This window comes from Acanthopagrus latus, chromosome 12 (genome assembly GCF_904848185.1).
Source record: "Acanthopagrus latus isolate v.2019 chromosome 12, fAcaLat1.1, whole genome shotgun sequence".
Taxonomy (NCBI): Eukaryota; Metazoa; Chordata; class Actinopteri; order Spariformes; family Sparidae; genus Acanthopagrus; species Acanthopagrus latus.
Window position 1 is genome coordinate 9,899,460 of NC_051050.1, and position 19,102 is coordinate 9,918,561.

At 40.8% G+C, this 19,102-nt stretch overlaps 1 protein-coding gene across 4 annotated transcripts in view; it reads left to right on the forward strand.

Moving 5' to 3' along the window:
• Window positions 1–19,102, forward strand: part of LOC119029651 (A-kinase anchor protein 2) — an 89,687-nt gene that overhangs the window by 20,210 nt on the left and 50,375 nt on the right. For all 4 annotated transcript variants that reach the window (XM_037116653.1, XM_037116654.1, XM_037116655.1 and 1 more), the window contains exons 3-4: window positions 2,112–2,192; window positions 9,033–9,154. In XM_037116653.1, the coding sequence (XP_036972548.1) occupies window positions 2,112–2,192; window positions 9,033–9,154 (203 nt within the window). The remainder of the gene's footprint in view (window positions 1–2,111; window positions 2,193–9,032; window positions 9,155–19,102) is intronic.

The window sequence follows — 19,102 nt, forward strand, 5'->3', positions numbered from 1 at the left end:
TCTTTGATCTGCAGATGTCAAGCATCTGTCTATATGTCTACATATGAGCAGGCATTTCTGCATAATCAAGGATTCACCAACAAAGATTACACAACATTTTTTCCTGAGTACTGTATATCATGTGTATGTATTCGTCCCAGTGAGTGTGTTTGCTTTAGTGTGTTTCTGTGAACGTGTATTTTGTGCCTGCGTGTGTGTATGTGTGTTTTACCAATTCCTGGACCACATGTCCTTAACAGTCCTTGACATCTGGTGACCATGCCTCTGCCCTGGCCCTCTGACTGTACTTCACAAGCCATGGGAACCGCTGCTGTGTAGGTTGCTGTGGTTTGTGTGTGTGTGTGTGTGTGAGAGAGAGAGAGAGAGAGAGAGAGAGAGAGAGAGAGAGAGAGAGAGAGAGAGAGAGATGGACTCAGGTTCGGTGCAGATGTTTTTACAGTCTGGGTGCAGCTTTGTGATGTGTTTGCTCAGTAATACAGATAAAGACATGTTGTTTGGATCTGGTCTGTTTTCTAAGTTCAGTTCAGCTTTTTATGACTAGTCTTTTAAAGATCCATGTTTCTCCTGAGCTTTCTTGTTTTTTTACGAAAGATTAGATCTGTTTAAAGATATCTTCACTCAGATCCATTGTGTCCCTGTGAATTAAAAGATTGTGTCTATGTCTTGCAAAAAGGAAGCACTTGTTCATCATGGTTTGCTAGAAGCAGGGTCCTCCGGTGGTGAGGGCAGCTCAGCATATCATTCTGAACAATAAATCCATGCAACACTTACAGTAATTGACAAAATAGAGGTGCATCTGTAGCTTCAGGGTTGAGACGCATACCATGAACCACAATCCCGACACTTCTCTACTCTCTGTAAAGGCTAAAAATGTCCCAGAAAATATTCACAATGGCAAAAATTGTTTCATCATCAGAGCCCCCAAAAACAACCCAATGTGATGGTCACAATAACAGTCTATATGACCATCTTCTGATCTGTCATCTCTGTGATCTGCAGTTTATGCAACAACAACCACTTGGTCACAATTATTACAGTTAAAACAAGTATGAACTGTTAGAGGGAGAAGTAAGGAGGAATGAAACTGCCAAAATCTGATACTCCACCAACTCTTCTATTCTATCCTGCTCTATGCTTCATCTGTGCCACTCTGTTCAGCTCTAACCTTTTCACTGTGCTTGTCTATATTCAGTTCTCTTTATTCTTTTCTGTGTCACTCAGCCTGACTCCCTTTGAGAGGTGGTCTAAGGTTTAGTCACATTTTGGGGTTTTCCCTGATGCTTATTTTTAGCCGACAGGAAACGTCCCAGAAATCCTCATTCTGCTCCCACTGAGAGCGAGAGAGAGCGATAAAGCCACATACACATCTACAGTATCTCATGCCCTTCAGCCCCAAACGGGGTTGTACTGGGAACTGATTGTTTATATTCCCATGCATATAGTGACTGCACATAGCCTCAGTCTGTTGAGTAATTTCAGTTTCGAACCTCCCACTGATGGTACGTCCTACCCAGCCCCCAAATGTCTCCTTTATCACCTAAAAGAAAAGCATTGTTCTCCCCAACTCAAGTTCAACCACAGTGCCATTTGGAGGATTCAAGGCCTAATCCATCCCCTTTAGATAGCCTGTGGACCCTGTCCCCTCTCAACTTTTGATAAGCCCTGACAACCTACCTCTCTAATACTTAGCTTCCTCCCTGCGTACACCCGGAGGGTCATTTTTCTCCCCATCTCTCCAGAATTGTTGAACAGTGCAGATGGACTCAAAAACATGGATGTAGCTCCTGTGAAACCACCCACCCATCAATTTAAACTGAATTAGAGAGTATACTGCATCTGAAGACATTAAGTCTCTGCTCGACTGTAAATTGAATGGATAAAAGCCATAATTGTCCCAAAGGGATCTTGTCTTGATGAACACTAATATTAAAATGTTACATCAATACAACAGCATGCATAAGTGCATCACTATGCTCAGCTTCTTCATCTCTGGTTTGTTCCACTGCACTATTAAACCTAATAAAACTACTGACAATATAAATATGTATCCGGAACAATAAATGTTGAAGTAATTAATTCGACCTTTTTCTCTTCTGCTTTTTGTCTCTCAGGAGAAGCGAAAGCGACAGACGGAGATTGAAGACAAAAGAAGCCAGCTCGATGACCTGGTGCTGCAACTGCAGCATCTCAAGGTTGGTTTGTGTTGTGGTATATTTAAAACATGGAGGTGCTGCTGGTGGTGAAATTACAGCCACTCCGCCTACAATCTATCTTCATTCAGTGTGTTCCCAACTTACTAGGTGCATGTAGCTGATTACAGATGACTTCTATTTTTGTTGGGCTACTCATAGCATGCATTTTGAACCCACTCTGCCATCTGAATCGTTGTCACATGTCATAAAAAATGACATTATTAGCGATATGACAATGATTATTGTAACTTTGGTGAAAGTTTGACTTTCGTGCAGTGACAGTGTCACTGTAAAGCAAGTCATATCAAGTTCATGTGCAAGGCAGACTGAAGGAGCTATTCTGTGGGATCAAGGTGCAACATGAATAACATGACGAGAACATTTATACAACATAACACAGTCCCTGAGCCTGCATACCTAGCTGTTAAAAAAGTGAAGGTTAAAATAGTAAAACCACTAAAACAACAGCAGTATAAGGCAATAAACAGTATTAAAAAATGTTTTGCCCCTGAAAGTACATGTGCCGGATCATATAATAAATTGTGGCTAGCCAGAGTGAGATGGGTCAGCTATTAAGCAACCTGATGGCCTGTGAAATATATCCCCACAAAAACAGATGGAAATATCGCCAGGTGTCCTTAAAAGTATCCGCTGGTGTGACTCAAATTGTGGTTGGCCGTTGGGCAGCCATGTTGGTGGCAATCACCCCACTACTGTCGTTTCAAACTCCTAATGTGAAAGTAAGCTCACAAGCTGCAATACGGGTGTGATGTTGCTAAGTCTCAACCTTGGACTTATCTGTGGTTTGCAGAAATGTTAAATGCTAACAAATCCTGGCACTTAGGCTGAAAGTTAATGTGCTCTAATCTAGGCCACGATCCATCCTGCAGCCAATTTCCTTGGAAATCAGTTCTGTAGTTTTTGTGTAATCGTGCTGACCAACCAACCGTCCACAGAGAAAAAGACTCAAGTGAAAACAAACCCTCTCAGCAAAGGTAAAAATGTTAAATCCATTTTCATTTTCATTTTCTCTCACTAAGAGATGAAGTATTGCTTTAGACTTAATGCAACCGTTGGTCAGATATTGAGTTTGGGGTTAGATTACAAAGAGGTCAGTGTTATAGTGAAGGTAAGGTAGAGAGTTCGAATTGGGGTCAGAAAATGACTGATGAATGATGCTCACAAGAAAGCTTTACAAATGAGCGTGTGAAACTCATTCATCTCTTTCGTTTTTTTCCTAAACGGACTTCTTCCCTTGACCCTATACGTCGCAGAGATTTAAAGAGACAGTGTGCTCTCAAACATACATCATGTGCCTTTCTTAACAGCTTTGTTCTGGTACTGCTGCTACACGTGCGTGCATTTAATCGCTTGCACACACGGATAAATGTGTTAGCTTGTGGCTGACAGGTAGTGTTTTATTCCAAACACCCAGATCTCTCCGTGCTCCCGGTGTGCTGGCCTGTTAGAGCGGCAGAGTTTCCCTTGGCCAAGCAGGGGCCAGCCAGAGCTGTTTTCTTCTTTCCAGATAAACAGCTCGAATCCAAACACACATAAACATATCCCTTAATAATTGCTGCCAGCCGTTGCTCGGAAGCCAGGATTTTGTTTCAAGTAAACACTGATGTGACGTTCAAATCGTAAGTGGTGCGTAAACAGAGCTACAAACTGCTGACAGATTGTGTGTTTGGAAAAAAAATCAACAGCTTATTTATGTGGTGTTCTTGAACCTTTCGGCCAATGAAAAATGAGTTCCTTGACCTCGCACACGTGATCAGAAAAACACATGATCAGTCTTGTCAGGTGGAGACGCACCAGATATAAGCACCTGATGCACTATGTCATGTCCCTTTAAAATACATTTGGACATTAAAGACTTAAACTTCTGTTTCCTGATTATATTCTTTGAATGCATGCGAGAATAAATGTAGCCAAAAATAGATTAAAAGCAGTTCACTTAAAAGATATTTATACTGTCACTGCTTAGTCAATGATTGCACAGCATGATTCATGCAGTTTTTGCATACTGGACTGCTGAAGAGGAATTGTTCCTAAAATCCTGCGGCCCTAAATGCTCCGCAGATGTAAAGTGGGTGGGGTTTCAGCTGTGGGTACCAATTATACTACAAATATCTATGGCAGCCAGTTTTAATATTTGCTATAAAAATACATTCCATTCTCTAATTACAGCCCTTAAACACACTTGGCATGAATAGTTCCTTTATTAAATAAGTCTGATTCCTGTACACGCCGGTGTTTTCCACCATTTAACACCCACTTACGGAAATATGGACAGAAGAGGAGCATTGATTAAACCCATGTGCACAGTCTGGCTATTAACACAACATGTTCAATGCAGTACAACCATAATGAAGCGATCGCACCAGGGTTTAATCACAGCAGTGAGTCCAGATGATGCAGTCTGTGCATGCTGCATAATAACATACATTATAACCAATCTAACCGTTCCTGGTCTGTTCGTGCACTGCTTGAATTTGAACCTGACAAGCTCCTTATGTGCAAGTACAAGTTTTGTATAATGTATTATATTAATCTATATGCATAATTTCATGCATCTCAGTCAGTTTTCCTTTCATTCCTTTTTGGACCTAGTTACTGTGCATGGAAAGTATAATGATAACAAATTATATATATGACATCAACTGCTGACATTTCAGACCACTGCAGTGACTACACTTTTAACTACTGGCTTGTGTTGTTTTATTTAAATCACGGCTGCATTGCAGAGATCCCCAGGGAACTCTGCTTTAATTACATGCAGCATTTTCATACACAATGTCTGCTTTTCTACTCTCGTCTTTCTAATCGCCAACTTATAATAATTCAAACATGTCCTGGTCAAAAAAGCCTTCCATTTGCTTTTTTAAACACTTGATGTCTGTGTTTTGTCATGACTTTGGCATTTTATGCTTGACTGCATAACCATATCCTTGCATAGCTGTATCTATACTGCAAGGTAGCTGGCAGTAGAGAGATGACAGGAAGTGAGGGGGGAGAGATGGGGTCTCCATTCAAACTCACTTTGCAGCTCATGATTAGCATTTTAAGTCCTAATTCAGACCAAATCAGTCGTTGTAGCAAAAACACCAATCTTCCCATTGATTTGAGCGTGGGTAGTGCATTCAGGCGAACACAGTGGTTGCCGAAAAAAAGCCCTGTGTCAAAAAGTTGAAACAGAATCTGAGAAGCTAACACAGGGACATTAGCCTGTTAGCTTTAATTTCCCAGAACACATGAGGCCTTAAATCCATTTTTTGTTTTTGAAGCTGTTTACACTATATAGCTTTTTTTTTTTTAAATGCTTATACTCGAAGTTTTTCATGTTTTCTTATACACGTTGGTTAACATGATTCATTCAGTGTCATGTATTTATCATGGAAATAGCCTCTGTGGAAGAAGGGATGCTACCAAGCTGGGAGCAGGAAACCACACGTTAAAGATCCTATTTGTAAGACTTATCCAGTAATCATAAATATGTGCGATGGCCTGCGTCTTGTATCTTTTCCCAGAAAAATGAAAAGAAGTTACTGATATCATCTTGATGCTCCCTAACCTAAACATGGCACTGCTTTGCTCTATCATCCACTGAGCTATACAGGGAATCAAATCATAGTCTTAAGAGTCTGCGTGCTGCTCTGTTTAGTGTTCTTGCATACAACACCAGCAGGCTTGAACTCCAGATGTTATCAGCATCTGGTCACAAAGTCCCATTTAATGGCCATTACCTCTGAGTGCCACACAGCCAGGCAGCATGAAGCAGGCTTTGTAGTCTGCTCTCCAGAGACACAGTGGCCTGGGAGAGGAAATGGAGACTGGAGCCCAGAGATTTGATAAGGACCTCTGGGCTGCACGATTCAAGCCGGTCAGAATGGAGGCGCTGATTTTAGTCTGGGTCCACGCTGAACACCACCATGATTTTAGAGTAAAGTTAACCTTTAGGCGGGATTTATGCTTCAGCCTGGTTTCCTCACTAAATGGATGGTTTTCCCTCCAGCAGTCATGTATTTTAGCGTTGTGATGCTCAATAAATGTGTTATTTCAGTTTCTGATGAATAGCATCAGACCTTTTAACCGGCCCTGGTCCTTGCCTTCAAAAGTGCAACTCAGAGCAGTTGTATGTCAGAGCGCTACAGGAAATGGAAAGTCTATTAAACAGCTTGAGAGAAAACAGAGAGCAGGCTGGTTCTCAGACAGAAACAACTGGTCAGTTATCTGACCGTCAAAATGGTCCAGAAACCCCTTTTTAAGTAATGACTTTTTTGTACAGTTGTATTTTGTTCCACATGGTGGTCAGAGGTTAGAGTCAGCTCGATGCCAGCATCCTACTCGAGATAAATGATGGTTTATTTGCCTCACTTTCTTTATGTCATTAAGAAAGTCAGTTTGACTTTAAAGGTGTCATATTTTAGAAAGTGAGACAGCCATGTCTTCAAACGAGCCATTGGGACTTCCATAAGGTTGCGAAGACACCAGCAGGACTGATGCATAAACACAGCAGGTGGTGCCTGTTCAGGCCTGTGAGAGCTGACCAATCAAGGAAGACTGGGCTTTATAGGATGGGGTCTTAGAGTGAGACAGGCACTAAAACATAGTGTTCAGACAGAGGGTGAATAGGGGTGCTGCAAAGATGGACATTTTGAGAAAAATGATGTGCTTTTGAACATTAAAGCATGAAAACATTTTTAACCAAATTAAAATTTTGGACCTCAAAATTAGCATAATATGGGTACTTTAAGATAACTCCAGGTTTCATTTGTATGATTTATCACCTTTATTTACAAGGAGAGCTTTATTTCTTATTTTTCAAGATAGACAACAACGGTTATGCACAAACCGTTTTTCTAGCTCAGCGCACAAAATAACCAGTGAGCAATCTGTAATGGGGAACAATGAAAACCCTGCAAACATCTGAAGGTATTTCAGTCGTTTTTCAGATGTTTAAATTTTAATCAAATGCTCAAAATGGATTTTGGACGAGCGTGTATCAATTCAGCCCACCAAAATAAAGGATGCACAACTTGAGCCTCATTCAGAAATATTTCTGGCCGACAGCTCTGAATACACATGATCTATGCGAGGTTAGCTCGGCCATGTGGGTGTGTAGCAGCCACACACACAGACACAAACAAACAAATAGCCCCGCTGCCACATTCTGACAGCAGGTGGTAAAATGCTTTGGAATCATTTCTGCAGAGCTCATTGTGTGCTGTGTGCCAGTGAATGTGTATATATGTGGAGGCACTCGCACTGTTAATTGTCAGCTCTACGACCTCAAAGCCAAGCAACGGTTTTGACAGTAAACAGCCAAAGGTGAAGCTAAGTGCTTGTCTCTGTTGTGGTAACAGTCCCAGACTGAGACATTAGTGGCATAAACACACAGCTCTGGCATTCATCTTTAATACATTCAGAAGTATTCATGAAGTATTTACCCCTGTGTGATGAGATGATTGGTACTTTAACCTCCGTGTATGCAGCCCTGATGTAAGACCTAATGTCAACTGCACATTTTAAGTAACATAAACATTGTGCAAAAGGGATTATATCAGACATCTGTGTGACTCCTGGAGACAGAACTATAACAATAGCAGTCTCCACTTTTAAAGAATGTTTGTAAGGCAAAAAAAACGCCATTTGTTGAAGTGTTGAAGAAAATGAAAGAAAGAAAGAAAACAGACTCAGACCCCCCATGTGTGCATTTGTATTTTTACATAACAAACTTACTTTATGATTGATTAATGTCGTTCTCTTGGCCTGGTGACATTCTTTGTGTTCTCCTGTGAGTAACCACTGAGTTTCAAGTCCCTCTGTTTTATCTAAAATACTGTGTGTATGTGTGGGCCTACAGTGAGTGCTTGTTTATTTGTTATAGCCGTGCTTGGCAGTGATCTCACGCATCTCTCACGCATTAGTTTCTATGAAAGTATGCTGGCTGGATGATAATGTCTAAGAATATCACAAGAGGCAAAGATAGGAAGAGCTACTTGAAGAGTGTGGTGGTGTTTCTGTAGATCTTTACGATACCATTACTACTGGTGTGTTTTGATGATGGGGTCCATGTTTAGTTTGCTCACTAAACAGCGTATTTGCTGTTCCCTTTGCTCACAAGCTCGCTGGGTACGTACCAGTTTCATGCAATTCAACAGAATCACAGTTGGTGGTGGTAATGACCCAGAGAAATGTCTTAATCCTAAGTAAAGGGGCAGAGACTGAAGAGATGAAGACTGCTAGTTAGCAAACATGTATGTAAACAATGTATGGAAAAATCTGCTTTGCAGATGTTTTGTAGGGAATGAAATGCATTTAAGGATGCACACATTGGGCTTTTAGTGAACAAGTGTGTTTACAAGTCATTTCTACAAGCAGTGGCAGACTCAGGCTGTTTGAGGGGCAGGGGGAAAAAAATAAAAAGGGCACCGCGTGTGTGGGGGGTACCAGGGTGCAAAAAGTGGTGAGAGGGCACTTGACCACATTTTGTCCACTGGATAGGGGAACCTGAAGGGCACTTTATCACATTTTATCTGCTTGAAGGGCGCATTATCATGTTTTATCAACTATAAGGGCACCCAAGAGGGCACTTTGTCATGTTTCAGCTACCATAGGGCCACCCAAGGGGGCACTTCTGCTGCATTTTTTCGAACATGGGTGCACCAAGCAGTCCAGTTGAGTCAGAAAAATCAGACATTTTAAAACATTATCATCTCTTCACATTCATAGTTGACCTGAGGAGGGGGGCATCCAAAATGTCTGCCAAAATATATAACATCACTGATGAAATAAAAAAAACTGTCTGACCTAACTGCATCTCTCTTCCCTCTTCAGTCCAAAGCCATGCGTGAGCGATGGCTCCTCCAGGGAATGGCAGAGGAGGATGGGGAGGCACGGCGGAAGCAGCTGGAGCAGGATGAAGAACAAGGGAAGAGGCTGGAAGACCTGATACACAGGTACGCTGGTGGACACCATGTTGACGCTCGGTGTGGGGCAGTGAGGGTTTCTTTTCTGTCCTCTAATTTTAATATGTAGTCCTCACTTCTGGCAAATGTTTAGCTGTGAAGTGAAAATGTAGATTCTCTGAGGACAGTTTTCATTCATCAGCCAAATTTGAAGCATCTAACCAAAGTCCCAGTAAAGAGCTCTAATTTTGTGAGACTAACACTGCATACTGTACAGTGGTTTAAACACACACACACACACACACACACACACACACATCTCCAAAATCTACATTTTTCCTTTGCATCGATGTGAAAACAAACACCAACAGCAGCTGTACAATTACACATGTTCTCTAAAAACGGATGCAACAAGAGATGAAAATGAAAAGGGGGATATGGGAGAACATTTAATGGCGATATTAAAGATAATGAGAGCTGGAGGGCTGAAACACGGAAACTCATAAAGCAGAGACAGAAAAAAAACAAGTGAAAGCAGGGCGTAGATACCAAAGGACGAGAGTTAGATATTGAGAAGGTTGAAAAAAGGGAGAAAAAAAGAGAGAGTGATGTGATTCTGTGGGCACTTCCTGCGTTTGTGTCTCTGGGAGGAGCTTCCTGATTACCATCAAGCATTGCTGTAAGATAGTCACTTATTCCCCCGGTGAAGGTCGGACATGAGATCACCAGTGCTATGAATAAAGCGCCTGCCAGCTCTTGCCACCATGATGCTTTGTAAACAAGGCTGTGAGTGTTTCCATCGGCAGGGTGTGAGAATTGGGCTGGGCTGCACCTCTTCTTCTCTGAGACAGGACAGGCATGTCTAGATCACGTTTATTTATTTATTTATGTCATTTTTAGGAGCTGTCCCCAGTCAGCATAATAGAGAAAATTCTTTAGTTTTTTCCTGAAGAGAATTAACTGTGAAAATTGTTGTGTGAACAGTGTAGCATATTGGGAACAAGGGCTCTTGACTAGTAGTGTCCCGTCCTCCCGGATTATAAGAAAACTTGGCACAGTGTAACATCACTTGGGGACATTTAAATGTGTTTTTGTCGGGGGGGGGGGGGGGACGGTTTTGAGACAATGCTAAACTATATCTTCTTCCTACTTCAGTAATACTTCAGTTTTTATGCATATCACCATTTATTCATGCACAGAACAAGAGAAGGCTGGCTCTATAATATCGCTGACTTTGCCTTAATAATGTATGGATATACAGTAGCGTGGACAAGAACGCCCTTGAAAGTTGCTTGGGAAATTAAAAGGAAAAGAAAAGCCTCTAAATGGGATCTTTCCCCGGTGTTTCTGGCAAATACAAATAGAAAGAACACAGCCTACAGCAGCAGAAACTGTTGGCACAGTGCAGCAAAGGGTAGAGGAAAATATGACACACACACCCACACACACACACACACACACACACACACACACACACCACACCACTGCATTAACAAAAAATAAAATACAAGCATTTGGAAGAATAGGGGCAGTAGTGAAGTGGAAGCAGACTTCTGTCAGTTTTGAGTAATGGGAGTAATCAGCCAACATGCAATGTATTATTTGATGATATATAATTTGGTATTATACATTCGTGTATTTGGGCAAAGGAGATCAGAGCACACTCACAAAATGAGGCTCTGGGTCAAATTGGCATCCGTGAGTCAGGCTCCACCTCCTCATCTATCACATCTCTGCATGAAAGAGACTCTGTTAGCCGGCAGCTACTGTAGCTTATCACCAGCTCTGAAATAACATCAACATCGTACGTTGCCACGAACGCCAGGGTAACACTCGCTCTGGACTGAACAGAACAAGAGTGAATGGTAAAAGAGAGAGCGTTGTGGACCAAAAGGACAGTTGTGATTGTGAAGCCGAGGCTTGTGAATCACTTCATTCAGCAGCTGTTGAATAGACTTGTTGTCCAATTCTGTGTTTCAAAGAGGACATATTGCAGTTACTTACAAAAGCAATTAAAACCACAAAGATAATTCTTTACTGTGCCACACTGACATATGTTTTTGGTCTGGTTTCACTTTATTTTCCAGTGTTTAGAGTGTGGCCAGATGTGGCTTTATTTAGTTCCACGACAGGAAGAAGAAAACCGAGCAGTATCACAAGGATGAAGACATTCTGTATTTAAAAAACACAGTGCCATAAGTTAAAGGCTCAGTTCCCACAACCACAGATCATCCAAAATCACCCACAGTGGGTCAGAAACATCCTGAGTGCCTTTTTTTCCCAGACTGTTTCTGACTAAATCTTGAAGTTTGTGACAAGTTTGTGATACAACTATCCCTTGCTTTGTTTTGTCTTAGTAAGAGCATTTGTCTCTTTTGGTCAGACTGTGCTGTAAAAATGCATATATACCAGTAATAGTATTAGTTCTCACAAATACAAAGAATGATAACTGTCTCAGAATTCAAGTTTAGTACTTGATTAAGTGGCCAGGCATTTTTCTTGCATGTTTGTATGTAAGGAATGCTGCAGAAGCAGCTCTCATGCAATTACAATAGTGAACAAGGGTCTCAGATGTGAGCTGGAAATTGCTTTAAGTAGAGCTCAGCTGTCTGAGATTCAATCCTTGAGGCTTCCAGAAAACAATCTTTTCTAGTGGGTGAAGTAAAGTCACAGAGCTCATGTGTAGGAGTCCAAGGAGTGCCTTCAGTCACACAAACCTTTATCACTTTAACCATTAAATTACCTCAAAACACTGACCTTGAAAATCCATTGCAAAATAGTTCATTGCTTATAAAACTGTGATGTGACACTGCAGTGGTGAGATTTTTCTAATTTGATTTTTTTTTGTGAACGCGCGTGTGTGTGTGTGTGTGTGTGTGTGTGTGTGTGTGTGTGTGTGTGTGTGTGTGTGTGTGTGTGTGTGTGTGTGTGTGAGAGAGTATTTTGGGCAGAGGGTGTGGCATCTATATTTACACTCTATGGGACACCAGCCCAGAATATCTCGTAACCCGGGAAACTGGAATCTTTCCACCATTGATAGGGACAGAGGTGAATCGTTGGGACGAATATGGACTCTGCATTACCTTTTGTGTGTGTGTGTGTGTGTGTGTGCTTGTGAGTGTTTAACCAACAAAGTGAGGAGATTTTCGGAAAGTGAAAACAGTTTGGCTTCTTCAAAGGGTTGTTTGAGGGCAAGGTTAGAATTAGGTTTTGGTTAGGGCAAGGGTCAGGGTTTAGGTTTGGCATTTAGTTGTGATGGTTAAGGTAAAGGTAAGGGGTGACTGAATGCATTATGTCAATGAGGGTCCTCACAAGGATAGAAGTACAAGAATGTGTGTTAATGTGAGAGAAGAAGAGGGCAACTAAAGCTATAATCATGGATAAACCTGGATTTCCATGAAAAATTCACCTTCCTCTACCTATAAACACTTCTTAAGTAGACTACACTGTCTTGTAACCAAAAGCACAGAAGCCCAGACTTCTGTCTGCCCCACTTTAATGGCTGCTAGACTAAAAGCACATGCACTGTTAGACATTTTAATGACAGAAAGCAACAAAGACAAAGTGGCAGCTCTTTTATGGATGCTCGTATCGCTTCATGCACTGGAGAACATATAAACAAGAGTGGAAGAAAGAAAGAGGAGGAACAGCTATATCTGTCTGTGAGGAACATCTCTAATGCTACTGAGCTTCCCATGCATGAATAAAAAAAGAGAAACGTACAAAGAAGGAACAAGCCACTCTTCAGTTTATCCATACGATTATGCAAAGCTAATGGAAAACACATTATGGAAAACAAAAACTCAAAGGACAACAGCAGCGTCTTTGTGCGGTGTCGTAAGCCGTGCCTGCTGTTGACCTTGAACTCGAAATCATATAAAATGACGTGAGGAAAAAAGGGCGAACAGTGCAATCTTTGTACAGGCTATTTCACACACATACCTACGGTCTTTGAGCACAGAGGAGGAAATGAGACAGAGGCTGTCTGTGAGTGTAGTTGTAACCCAACGTGAGGAACACACAAAGCGACGGAGCGATGAAGAAATAGCAGCCATTGTGTGCAGGGAAAGACGCTTACTTTGCAGAGCCCTGAGAACAAACAGACAGAGGGAGACAGAATGAGAGAGTGTGGCAGCAGCAGTGGTAGCTGTACAGATATCCCTATCATTACACGGACAGGCTAAGTAAACAGAGAAAGGGACACAGCAGCAATAGGCCCTCTCACAATGTGGCAGCGGCCCGACACGTACCCACACCGTGCTACTTTTGGAACATTGCTTGTTCCATGTTGCACATGTCAGTGCAGGGGAGCAGTGTGGTTTTTGCACTGCGTTTCCTGCCACAGCTATGGGACAAGATTCCCAACTCATTAGAGGAGACATTAGGAGGAATGGCGTTTTGTATTTTAACAAAATCAGCGTGTGCAGGAGCATTTCAGGCATGCAAAATTGTATTTGAGTGAGTGAAATTCTATTTTGCAGCATGGACAAAAAGTAGGACACTGCAGCAAAAGGAGCTTGTGCATCTGTATTACTGTGTACCTGACCTCTTTATGTATATACACCCATACTTAAAGGGTAAGTCGACAAACTTAACACATTGAAGTGTGTCTATAGGTCTTGGGGACTGCTACTGCATAGCTGAAAAAGAAGTCTGGAGCATTTGAACACTAGGTTCAAAACAAAACTTTGTGGAAACAAGGCATAAGACTACTCTAATATCTGTGTGTTCACTTCAGTATGTAAAGCTCAGTTACTGACACTTTATATCTAATGTGTTTAACTCATATGAAAGCTGATATGTAAAAAGTTTTACAGGGCAATATTGGCTGGACTATCTCCTTCCCGGTGCACAGCAGCTTACCAGAGTCTCTGCTGGCTGTCAGTTTTGATGCTAAGCTAACTAGATATAGCTTCAGATTTTCTTGTCATGAGGGTGCATCTCATTTGACTCTCTGAAAGGAAACAAATAAGCAGATTTTTCCCAAATATTTAACCATTCCTTTAAATGTATTAGTAGCACATTGGTATGTTCACACAGTGATCTCTTTTCTCTTTTCCTGTTTGCTATGTGTGCTAAGACTATTAGTCTTAACTTCCCTGCTGAACCCTGCCGCTGCAGTGACCTCATTTCTCTACAGAAGATCAATAAAGTCACATCTAATCTTATCTAACTATCAATCAATTACCAGACCAGAAAACCTTCATTCTGAACTGTGCTGAAGAGGCAAATGGAGTGTGGAGGATACAAGAGGTCCAGCAGGCAGACTGGCTGCAGCAAACTAAACTTACTGCAACAAGCCCATTGAAGTGCCCTGTATGGTGTTATGTAACGTTCTAAGAATATTTGTCTTTCGCCTCACAGTGGCAGTATGAGAGCACACACTGACCAGAAAAGTATTTTGTAGAGTAAACCTGCCCTGATTTCTGAATTTATCAACATTTCAGAACTATTTTAACAACTGCAGTGGGAACAAACCGCAGACACCAAACTTGAACTTAACAAATCGTCTTCAAAGTCTTAAATAAGTCATAGGATGTGACATAGTTCAAACAGGACACCATGTTAGGATAGACTGGATTTAAGAGAACAGCACAACCAGGATTCATGTTGGACATTTACTGCAGATAAAATCAGATCCTACACAGTCGTTTGTGTCATCTTTCGCCTAAACGAAAGTACCGGTTTACAATAAACTTGTAAGCATAACACACTCATGTTTCAACTCTCCAAAAACCCAAATCATTTAGTCCTTAGGTACTATCTTGATGTCAAAACAGAACAAACTGTATATACAGAGGAATGAAAGGGTGCTCCGTCACGGCCATTTGCTTAAACGAAAAAACTCAAATGTCCTGTCATTTCTCTGGGAGACTCAACTGTTCGGGATCTGGCTTTTATCCTTTTTATGCCCTAATTTTATTTTTTATCAGTGTATTGAACTGTTGCCCTCATTTAAAGTCAGATCAAATGAGGAAGTCAACTAAATAATAAAAAATTTTAACAAACACAGTAAATTCCTGAGATGGACAAAAAAGTGTTTTTAGTAACAGAGCCTGATATCATTATACCCTTTGGCTGCATTTTGAAGCTCAATATTTATTTTATTATGTTAAAGCAACATGTCATGATTGTAACATTATAGCTTACAGATGCAGTTGTGCAGTTTATATTTAAAGGTGCAATTTGTAAGATATTTTGTTTTAAGTATTCAAAAATGTACTAAGATTTTCAACAGATTTTGACGTTATGTGAACGACGTCTATCTTTTGTCTTTGCAGAGATATCTATTAAGGTTAGCAAGCAAACAAGCTAGCCCCTAGCAACTTTGTACCTCAAGAGGTGATAACAACAACAACACTCCCCCTGGCTCTCCAAGCTCCCAGTCTGGTCAAAGTCAGCTATTAAGACCACTAGCTGCATGGTGAACTGAGCAAATGACAGCTACAGAAAGCAACAGTTACTCTGGCAAAATGCTGCCCACTATCCGTCAAGTTGTTTATTCAAGCAAAGCATCAAACACTTTGTTTCCAGCATCTCCAATCTAAGAATGTTCTGCTCTTTACGTGTTTCATAATGTTATATACTATACTATACTATATATACTGAATATCTTTGGGGTTTGGCCTGTTGGTTAGACAAAGTAAAACATTTCCGTGACTTTTCACACACTGAACAATGAGCTGATTGAGCAAAAAACGAAAAGAAACATTTATCAAAAAGATATTCATTGAGTAATCACAAATATGATGACCCAATTTTTAAAGTTCACATAGCCTCATAGGCTCCTTTGACCACTAATATGAATTTAAAATGATTCATCTTTTCAAAGACTGATGCTTCTTTCATCAGAGTCTCATGGCCTCAGAACCTTCGATGCTGTGAAGTAAAGTCCTTTTAGTTTAACACAACAGTGCTGGGACTTAAAGACAGTTCTGTCAGGCTTTCACTGAGACACTGAGATATTATTATTCAAACCCACTGAATGTGTTATCAACACCTTCCCAGATCTGTTCACTGTAAGCAACTGAAGTAAAACACAGCACTGTCAGATATTATGATAGATAAGTTGCTACCTTAGCTTCAAGGGTGCAAATAATAACAGAGTTGAAACATGACAGGGTGCTACAGTAAGTGCTGACATTTATCAAAGTAATGTTTATACTTACACTACTACTTCTGATGAAGTATTTGTGGGTGTATAGTTTATTTAGTATTCATTCTGCCTGCTCTGTCATGTTGATGGCAGCAGAATCTCTAATTTGCCGTTTAGTTCCCTTTAAACTTTAGACAATGGTACAGATAAGGACTTGGGACAGAGATAGCAAGAGACATATAATATGTCTTTATGTTGAGTGTGAGTCAGCCAAGGACAGTAAGTCATCACAAAAGCCGAAACAACAAAGAGCTCCTTCTCTGTTGTTGTGCCAAGTCTCATTCTTAACTTCCTCTTTGTGATCTGGAAGACAGATCAGCACTTGGGACAGAAACAGGAAGAAGCACACTTCTGTCTGGAAGCATTAAATCTTTAAACAGCATCAGTGCGCCTGAGTGCAGACACATGATAGAACATTGATCCGTGACTTTGGCAGGTTGTGTATGTAGGAACATGGTGTTGTGAAATAGTTTGTTTAGCATGAGCAAGTGAGCCCCCGAAGGACTTTGCAGTTTCGCAGTTGTTTTCAGCTGTAGGCAAATAATGGAGTGGCTCAGTGTTGGCCTTTTTCATTTGGCTCAACTATGGTACATTGAGCTGAGCTGTGTGTATTGATTGTGAATGTGGTTGCGGTTGAATTTGGAGGCCACTTATGAAAACCTTGGCAAAGCAACACTGCTTTTCATGAAAACCATTAATGTAATCACAACTGTGGAAGCTGTCATCAAAGAGCTTGTGAAAAATTAACCACATCATATTAATAACTAACATATAAATATTTATAAATGGTAAATTGTACATTAAGTTGTTGTTAGCAGATATGAGGACATTTTTGGTATTTGTCACCAATCAAAACTTCTCCTATGAAGACATATTTTATATTTATGAAAGTCATTATCTATTTATACAGCAACCTTCACTTGTGGGTATAAAGCCAAATGCATAAATTAACAGCTATATCTGTTTACAACTTAATTTGAGAGTGCCTTTGAGCCATGTTTATATGTTGCTTATAAATGTTAAACAGCTTACAAACTACATTTCTTTTTCTCTTGAATGACATTTTAAGTTGAAGTTGAAGGTCACAGGAAATATGAGCAGAGTCAAAACTGAACAGCCCTGACTTCCTTATTCCAAACCCTCATTATACCTGGATGAATTATGGAAGTTTCAGCCATAAATCAAACTCATAGATACACATTTAGAGTTAAAGGTGCAATACGTAACAATTGGCCACCAGTTGAATTCATTCTTGCAATAAATAGGGATCCCATATCAGCTGAATAGCTGTTTAATGCTGCTACATGTATTATGTTTAAGCATCCATGACAGTAGCTACTGTTAGCTTGTTAGCTCTTTGACATTACATCAGAACTGTTATTTCTTCACATTCTGTTGATAATTTGAGTTCTTTTTTTTTTGTTTTGACCTAAACTTGTTACATATTGCACCATGTTAAGTGGTGTTAAGTTTTGTCTCTTCATGGATTGCTTGAACAAACTATGGCCCTGTGGCTCCACCTACTGAGGCCTAGCTCAGCAATTACAATTTCTGTCATTCTCCTAGTCGCTCTACATCTTAGAAAGTGTCCGAGAAAACCTCCAGGAGAAGAACCGTACCTAGAAAGCAAGTTTTCAATGGTCCCACACAGCCCACATGCAGCGTTATTTATAAATACACAACGCGGTTACACTTCCCCTCTTCCACCCTCAGTCTGTCATTGCTTTTGTCAGTCTGTGTATCTCTGACAGTCCCAACACATACACACACACACACACCGACCAAACATAAAACCAGATGTCTGCTCTTCCTCCTCCTGTATGATGTGGAAAGCAGTTGCTGCCCACCCAGGCGTATCCATGGCAACTGGCCTGCGGTTGGTTGACGGGGTGGGACGGTGACATCACCGGCCCTTTTCAGAATCACCACAGAGATAGCAACACCGCCAGACACAGAAGTATAAAGACGGGACGAAGAGGAAGTAGGGGGGAGGGAGCAGAGGCAGTGCAAGGTCACGGCCTCATCTGTCTCATGTGCACACACATGCATAAATCACATATTCTAATCTGCAACATCCAGCCTGAAATGAAACATTTCAGATTACTTGGGTTGTGAATGCATGGCATTATAGTGTTTAATTATGTAAGTTAATGCGTGCTTTATGAGGACCCTGGAATGTATGACGATAAAGAAGAGACACTGGAGTAACATCTGGTCAGTTGGTTAATGAAAAGGTTACGTTCATAAGATGTGTAGACTTCATGATCAGTCAAGAGTATAAATAAAATTGATTTGATTTGATCAGTCAAGTGCAGTTAAATAAACCAGTAATATTTTATTTTAGGCAATATTTTAGTGAGTTAAAGTGGGAAATACAGCAGGACTTGATTGTCCGATGGGTCCATCATGGTGTTTCTTCTCCTTCTGTGCTCACAGTGTGGGTCATTTTTGTGGTTTGATCACTAGAGGGCACCAGAGACAAGTTTGGCCAGCGTGTTTCTGTTTGCTCTGCAAGACATTCAAGCTGATTGACGCATTCAAAGATGCAGTGGTCTCAACCAGTCTGTTGGGCCTGGCGGAAATGTCACTTTTGAGGATTTTCATTGAGAGAGGTGAATAATTTTGAAGTTGTAGTTTGGTGTTGTGTTTTAGTGGATTATATTGTGACATTCAATTATACTTCCCCCCTTTTATACTTGCCCAGGTCAGACCTTCCCTCCCACCCTTCTCTATAGTAACGTCTTACCTACCCTTCCTACCTACAGTCTACAATTTTTTTAAATTGGATAAATTAATTAGGTGCCGCAGACACGGTATGAGTCCCTACAGGACTATAAAGGTGA